This window comes from Glycine soja, chromosome 2 (assembly GCF_004193775.1).
Source record: "Glycine soja cultivar W05 chromosome 2, ASM419377v2, whole genome shotgun sequence".
Lineage (NCBI taxonomy): Eukaryota > Viridiplantae > Streptophyta > Magnoliopsida > Fabales > Fabaceae > Glycine > Glycine soja.
This window is the reverse complement of record NC_041003.1, coordinates 34274337-34283359: the sequence shown is the minus strand read 5'-3', so window position 1 is coordinate 34283359 and position 9023 is coordinate 34274337. Positions and strand designations below refer to the sequence as shown.

At 29.8% G+C, this 9023-nt stretch overlaps 1 protein-coding gene across 1 annotated transcript; it reads left to right on the top strand.

The window, feature by feature from the left end:
- The first annotated feature begins 6453 nt into the window (after positions 1-6453).
- Positions 6454-8238, top strand: LOC114392937. Its single transcript, XM_028354205.1, has one exon. It carries the CDS (start codon positions 6636-6638, stop codon positions 8082-8084), a length of 1449 nt encoding a protein of 482 aa, XP_028210006.1. The 5' UTR covers positions 6454-6635; the 3' UTR covers positions 8085-8238.
- Positions 8239-9023: the final 785 nt, after the last annotated feature.

Sequence of the window (9023 nt, the reverse complement as noted above, 5' to 3'; positions counted from 1 at the left end):
TACACAAATGTGTTAGTTTAAATTTTAGGGCTACAAGAGAGAAACAAGTTGCGGATTATCAAAGGCTTTAACAGAGGAAAGACAAAAAAGTGAGACTCTTGATTCTTTTTTTGGTTCTTCATATTAAAATTTCATTGCTTGTTAAACAATTGTACACATGTTGACAATTTTTCTTTTTTAAAGTTCCTGATGCACACAGGTATTAATAATAGCAAAGCAAATGTTGAAAATAATACTTCTTAGAGGGTCTTAAATTGTTGTTCTGGTTTCTTTATTTTCTTTTCACTGCCATTATTCATCGTTTCCCTCTTTATGGTAAATTATGCTCATGAAGTTACCTTGATTGGTTTAAAAAGTAATGCAAGATGTTGATCCTTAATTTTGATTTAGAAAAGAACTATTGTAGCTGTCAAGCTTTCTAATATTGTGATCTCCTTGGTACATTCTGCACCTCACTTATGACTTGAACTATCTTTCTATAATTTATTTGGCTTTTTGTTGCTCTCTGGATTTGCTATGCTACCTTTCAAGCTTGCTTGAATTAGATTTTTTAAATCTTGAAGTAGAACCTCATTTTTCTAATGAAAAAAATGTTTTACATAATTTACATAACAATTAGTTTGTGTTGATAACAACTTATGTGTTTTACATAATTTACATTATCTTGAAGGATTATAAAATTCATATTTCTTAATTGTTATTGTTAGTTAACTATTTTGTATGCATTAGGTATTACAATGTTTGAAGGATTATAAAATTTAGAAACAAATATTGATTGTTAGGTCATTATATCCATTGATTTTAAATCTAAAAAATTAGGTGGGAACATAAAGAAATCAAGGTATATACTTAGAGACTGATTTAGTAACCAATTTTTTGGTCCTTATAAAATCGGTCACTGGATCGGTATCTGCATAATCGGTCACTAAATTGATATCTTCACAATCGATCATCGAATCGGTATCTACATAATCGGTCACTAAATTAATTTATGAATCAATATGTAAATCATCTTTAAAATTAGCTACCAAGGGTTTAGCTACTTACTAAAATTAGATTCTAATGTAGTCTCTAATTGATTTATGGATGATTTTCTCAATTTAGAGATTGATAATTATAGTGGTTGTCAAGTACCAACATTGATGACATAATAATTAGAGGAAAATTGTGATTTGTCACTTCATTAAAAAGTATAATAACATAACTAGATGTAGTTTTTCTTTATAAATTATATTTTAGTCTCTCATAAACTAGTTTGACATTATCAACTAATTTGAATAAATAAGGGACTGAGAACATAGTTTTTTTTTTTTAAAATTACATGTGACTGTTATATAAGACTTCTAAATGATGTAGCAAATCATTGAATTTTAATGTTGTTGTTATGTCATTAATTAATATTGGTTTTTTACAACAGAGACTAGAAATCATAACAGAAAAATTTTAAAGATTTTAATTGGTCAAGATTTAGGTTAAGAAATAAAAGCATAAATTCGAAAAGTTTAGAAAAAAAATAGTAAACAAATTTTTTAGAACGCTAGTAAAAGATATATGTCAGTGGTTTAAACCATTACAAATGAAAGCACTAACATAGATCAAATAATTTTATTTAGGCATGTCAAAGAAATCTAAACCTGTGGATGCTTATTCGAATCCATCTCAACTTTAACAAAAAATACATACTTTGACTTGGTATAAGTACGGATACATGTATTATCCGGTTATTTTTAATTGAAATAAAGGCGTGAATGAATATCTAACTATTTTCATACTTATACTTGTCACCATCAGATTTTTTTATAATATTTTATTACAACTTATCATAAATAATATATATATATATATATATATATATATATATAAAAGATTTTCTTGTTATAATTTTTTTATATTTTTTAAAATATAAATTAATTATTTTGATAGTTGTTACATGTATTACCCGAATGTTCGATATATTGTCAAACATATGTAAAGGTGTGCTGACGTATGTAAAGAAACATGCACATATGAAGTCATTGATGTAGGCTATGAAACGCAAATATTATGACTATACATGAAATAAGGGATTCTAATTCATTTATTTGAACAACGATATTCTCTCTCTCAAATAACTAACTTAAAATTACACGGATAACTAAAAATAAAATTCAATTCTTAATTATTTATCTTTAATTTTTTGTTGTTTATTATTTATCATTTTTTTTACATTGTTTGAATTAAAATATAATTAACAACTTAATGATTTACCTATTACATTTTTTTTACAAGACCTATTACGTTCATGAACATTACTTTTTGTAATTTGTAATGTAATACTAAACGTGACTTTAAAGTTCAATGGACTTAAATATTATTTCCATCCATTGGCTATTTCGCCACAAATGGAGGAAGTTTACCTTCTATTGTGCAAATTACCAATTTTTTCTTCAATAAACTAAAGTCAACGTGGTAATTATTTGTTGAGTCCACGCATAATCATTTCAACCAATGTTTACTGTCGTATCATTTTCTTTTTCAGAAAAAGAAATTCCTTCGACCTTTTTGCTTTTTCTCTCTTTTTCCTGGCCTTCTTACTTTTCTAAACAATTAAACGTAGGTTCGTATTCGTTTTTTTTTTTTCCTTTTATCTTCTTTTCAGAACAAAACGTAGGTTCGTATTCCTAATGTATCACGATACGATTTTGATACTTATTTTAAAAAAAAAAAAAATTTCTTTCTCGTAAATATAAGATATTCAGAATTTATTTCTCTAAATTATTAATATGTTTTTCATTCTTACAAAATTAAAATGTATCATTTCTCAACGTATGTTTGGATAATTTAAACTTATAATAATAATTTTTTACATCGATTATATATATATTTGATGTAAATGTGACATCTTTTATATCGATTATACGTGTATCAATATAAAAAAATAATGCACCTAAATTTAAATGTCTAAATCTTATTTAGACAAGACACATTTTAATTTTTAAAAAAATGAAAAATGTATTCAAAATTTTAGATGAACGAATCTTAAATATTTTCATATTTGAAGAAACAAAATGTATTTTACTTTTTTTTACAACTAATTAGTTTAGTAAATTTTCTTTCACATTTTAGATACGTCCGGATCCTCTTCATTTCCAAAGGGAAATGGAGATTTCTAGTCCAATAATTCTTGAAAGGACACGTACAATAAAGTTATCCATCGGCTGAGATTCAATCTTGTTTTATTCAATTTAAATTTCACGAAGGCATGAAATGTGGGTTACCGCGCATCCCCGCCATACAACATATATCAACTTCTTAAACTTTTATATTCCCACTTCATGCCATTCTGAAAAGACCATTTTATTAGAATTTTTAAAGAATAATACATACCGTCCAAAGCTCAAGGCTTTCAAGATATATGCATTACTGCATAAGTATGCTTTCATTTAAAGAAATGACATGAGGAAAAAAAGAAAAAAGGTCCCTCCAGTCCTTTCCACTAATAACAAAACAATTAAAAATTAGTTCGAAATAAACATGCGTTTTTGCTCTTACTTGATTCTATTTACCTTTCAACTTATCTTATAGAAGACTCGATTTTGAAAAGCATTTTCTAGTCAAATCCCTTTTTCAGTTTCTTGCTTGACAACCAAATTTTAGAATACCAACACTCTTTTCTAAAATAATTTGTGTTAAGGACGTGTTATGTGAAACTCAAACTGTCAAACATGATAGCAACTTGCCGTTCCCTTCCTTAGTTTTCCCAAGATGCCCTTCTACCTTGAAGCAATTTTTGTTGGTTGGCATCAAAGAGTATATTTTTTATACAAAAAACAAGAAGGCTAAGACTAAAGTGGCAGCATGAAGTTTTCGCAACTCTATGACACGTTGGTTGGAACTAGGAAAAGAACAATCACATCTTTAAAATAATTTACAATTCCCCTTCTCACCAAGCATTTTGTAATTTGTACCTCCTTTCCTTCATTTTTGAGTAATTTTTTGTTGTGTGGTCACACAAAAATGTGATGAAAGTCACACATGACATGACAGATAGTCATGAAAAAAAAATAAAATATATTAAAATCATACATTAAATAAAAATAAATAAATTATATGATAAATTATATAAGTGAAGAGTAATTTTCATCTTTCATATCGATTTTATAGGATTGAATTAAAGTTTAAACCCATTTAATCTTAGCAAATAAAGCACAAATTAACTTTCTAACATTTTTGTTTTCACCTTACCTTATACATTTTTTTCAAATTAAACTATAATGTTCTTCTCTTCGGATCCTCTGTTGTCTGGAAATGAAAGTTTCAGTGCAAAGAAATTCCTCGTTGCCCATGTACGTTCAGGGCACGAAATACGGACCAGTTATTCAGGAGGAGCAGGTTTAATGCTTTGGCTTTTCCTTCGCACAACTGTGTAGCACACAACGTCTGAAGTAACATCCAATGAGAAAATCAAATAAAGTTCCAGGAACCGCAAGTTACCTTCGAGTACATTCCTAACCAGTTTGAAGTTGTAACCTTCGTCGGGGTGGGATGCGACGACGGAAGGGAGTACCGTACTACGTAATACATTTCACTTTTTTAATTTAAATTAAATTTAATGATTAAATCTCAGCAGTTAAATAATTTTAGTACACGTGCCATCCCATGATTCATTGGAGTACTGGAAATCTTCATTTCCACAGGAAAATGAAGAGGATCTGAACGCATTTTAGATTACTAAGTTTTCATTCCGATATGATTATGGTACTTTTTTCTTTAAAAACATTAATACAACTATTAATTCTTGTATAATATAGGAGTTTAGTCTAACTCTTTCACGACTCTATATATATGACTAATCTCCATATATACAATAATATACCTTAGGAAACTAATATAATGCTATAACGATTATATAATATAACAATTAATATTTTCATTCATTTTTAAACAAATTTGTATAAATCAATGTCAATATTCATTTTGCATAATCCTTTTATCTTTTAAAAATGAATTCAATTAACACAATTTTCTTTAGTTTATTACGATATTAAAATTCATACTAGAGACCCAATTAAGCGGATGGATTTATCTGCATATCTAGCTCTATTTGCACCTCTAAATGCAGTTAATTTTTTCATAATGGAAATTAGATGAGAGGACTCAATTGAAAAAAAAAATCAATAAATTTTTAGAGACTCAATTAAAAGAAAAAAAATTTCAGAAACCTAATTAAAAATTTTGTATAAAGGTATGGGGATTGGAGGATAATTAAAACCCAAATTATGTTATCATGATTATAAATATTTTTATTTTCTATAAAAATTTAAAATAAATTTGTGTTTATTTATTTTATTATTATTATTATTTTGATTGAATACATAATAGATAAATGATTTTAAATTATGTGTTAGTGAAAAACTTGAATAGAATATATTTAGAAAATAGAATAAAAGAAAAAAAAAAGAGAAAATGTATGGAGTGATTTATGTGCTAGTTGAGAGAAAATTTACCAATAACTAATATTGAGGATAATTATAATAAAATTTAATGCGTACTTTTGTGTGCATATATATATATATATATATATATATATATATATATATATATATATATATATATATATATATATATATAAAATTTATTTCATAATTTCTATTCGACTTGAATTAAATTTGATTTATAATTATAATTTCATATTTGCATTGAAAAAAATATATGAAATTATAACTATAAGTTAAATTCTAATTTTAATGATAGTGGTGATAACACAAATATTAAGCTAATTTTTAACTATTTTGATTAGTATAAGATTTATATAAATATATTTCCTTTCCCCTTAATTATAAGATTTTTTTAGAAATTTATTTATAAGACTATTTTCTAATTTTTAGATGTATTATTATTTTTTTATATAATGAGAAAAAATATGTGAATATAGAGATAAGAAAAATATAATTTTAAAATAATAATATAAATAATTGATAAATTTAATATGATTAACTATTTTTTTAAGTAACACGAGTTAACAGTTTTTTTTATAATTAGGTAGAGAGGAATATTTTGTATAATTGTTGAGTAAACTGTACTCGTATCCTCAGTATCCTTTCTGCAGAAATGCTAAATACTACATAATCAGTACAAATATTTTGATGAATGAAATGTTAACATTTGATTGGTTACATTATAAATTGAAAAAATTTTAAATTCAAGATTTTCCAAAAATCACAGTTATTATATTACTTTTACAATTTCGAACTTACGAATTTATGCCAAGTAGCATTTTCCTTTTCTGTGAATTATTTGATATTCTATAACGGTGATACGATAAAGATAAAAGTAATGTAAAATAATATAGAAATATCATATGCAATTAATATGTCTCTTGTATTTTAACCTTATTTTTCTTCTTATCCCTCTCTATTTTTTTGTTTTTCCTGTCTCTCTGTCTCCTCCACTCAGTCCACCCAGGATGGGGTCTCTCTTTGGTGCATGCGTGGGAAGTTAAATAACGAAACATGCGGTAACCAAACAAAGTCCTAAAAGAAAACCAGCAATAACAAATAGTAATAGTGAATAACAGAGGATGTAAAAAGCCTCACACTCAGAGTCACAGAATCCTCGCGCCCACAAGCAAAACAGAGAGAAAAAAGAAAGCAGAAATGGGATCATTCCCAAAAGCAAAACCCAACAACACTCACACCGACACCAACACCAACACCCATAACAGGGTTATGGGTTTTCTCCTAGTTTTCTTTCCGGAAGAGAATAACAATACAACACCAACCATTGCTACCAAAAGTACCAAACCCAACCTTGTATCTTCTTCTCCCTCTCCACATTCCTTGAAGAGAATTAGTTCCAGTTCCAACAATGCCCTTCTCTCCAAAGCCCAGTCCACTATCTCAATATGCTTCCTCCTCCTCTTCACTACCCTCCTTCTCTTCACACTCTCCACATTCGAACCCACACACCACAAACCTCGCTCCATACCCCCCAAATCCAAACTCCGCAAAAACACCTCCTCAAGCGACGTCGCTTTCCCCTCCACTGCGCTCCAGCGTATGGGCACGCTCTACCGCAGAGGCACCCGAGCCATGAACGACATCGTCGTTTGCCACGTACCCGAAGACACTACTCACGACGAATTCCGAATCTTCCTCAGACTCCTCCACCGCTCCGGCCTCACTTCCAAATCCGACGTCGTCTTCATCTTCGTCTCTGCCTCCTCTTCAACCACTTTCGCTCACATTGTCCACGAAGAGAACACCTCATTCCTCTCGCTCATTAACCTCCACGCTCAGTTGAACTCGACTCAGTGGGCCAAACCGTCCGAGTCGAACTTCGACGCGACTCGTTTCTTGAAAGCTCCCAAGAAAGGAGAACCGCTCTGGGGAAAGAAAATTCGGACGAATTATAGTGGCTCGGAAGGTGAGTTGAGTCGGGCGAGTTATGGGTCGGTGCTTAGTTTTGATGCCAACGAACTCGATCCAGAGAACTCGTTGGCTGGTTTTTTGGACCGAGTTCCACTCAGTTTGAGAAGGTGGGCCTGTTACCCCATGTTACTCGGGCGCGTGAGGAGGAACTTTAAACACGTGACCCTTGTGGATGTAAAAAATGTGGTCATTTTTAATGACCCACTCGGACGAGTCAGGAACCAGAGTCCCGAGTCGGTTTTCGTGTACCCTAATGCAAAACACGGTAGGAACTCCGAGAGGACTCAGTCGCATCACCCGGTTAACTCAGTGATTCTGATGGGCGGCGCCCGCGGGATCCGGCGCGTGTCGCACGCCATGCTCGTTGCGATTGTTCGGGCCGCAATGCAGCCGCACAAGAGGAAGAACTCGGTGTCCGACTCGGCGATTCTGAGTCAACTCGTAAGGAACAAGTTTGCATTGAGGAACGTTCACTTAATTGTCTCGGGGGAGTCGATTCCGGAAGCGAGTTCACTCGCTGGGTCAACATCGTTTTCGGATTGTACAATAATTCAGCGGGGTACGGGTAATTATTATGACCTCAATTCTATTGTTAAGAAGCAAATTTGTTCTTCTGTGATGGATTCTTTTGTTTATAACAGTGATTGTAAGCATCAGGTAAAAGTAGAACAATAATGAGAAAATAGGGGGGAAAAATTAACGAGAAAATTCGTGTATTTATTGAACTTACTTGTACTAGTAGTTTTATAGTAGCATAAATTTTCCCACCGTCTCTCCTCTATTATTAGTTTTGTAGTTAGTTGCATATATTTATTGTTCTTTCCCTGTGGACCGGTGTGAAGTAATGAATGATTGGAGTAGACATAAAATTTGACCGTGCAAGAAGCAATTCTTGTAACTTGACCGGTGTCAATATTGAAAAGTATTTTTAAACAATTTATCATTTAGAGTACCTCCGGGACAAATTTTTTAAATGGGTTTCTTAATATTTTTTTGTTACCCCATTAATTTTTGTACTTCTCACAATGTGACTCACTCATAACAAACTCATACATAAATTTTTTTACTTTAATATAAGAAATCGCAACAAATTTAAATATTTAAATTATTTTATTATAACTTAATTATTATTCCAATAAAATAATTAATTCATTTTTCCAATTTTTATGTATAAAAATAATAAATATGAATAAATGAAAAAAATATTAAATATAAATTAAAAATAAAAAAACATTACATAATATTAAAAGGAAATGTGTAACATTAAAAAATATATTTTTACATAATAATAGATAATTAAATACAATAACATTGAAATAAAAAATATAATGATGAAAAATAAAAAATATTACATAAAAATAATTATTATTTTCATTTCCCAAACGTTCCCAAATATGATAAAAATAATTATTATTTTCATTTTCCAAACATTCCCAAATATGCTCAACTAAATTTGTTTGAAGTTGGTGGTGTTTTTGTTTGTTTTGAAGCTGTGTTTTCCTTTGGAGCTATGTTGATCTGATACTAGGGTGAACACCTAAAGATACTTCGAATGATGAAGTGTTATTACCTACACTATCATAATCAATAATATTTTGATATATGTCACGTTCG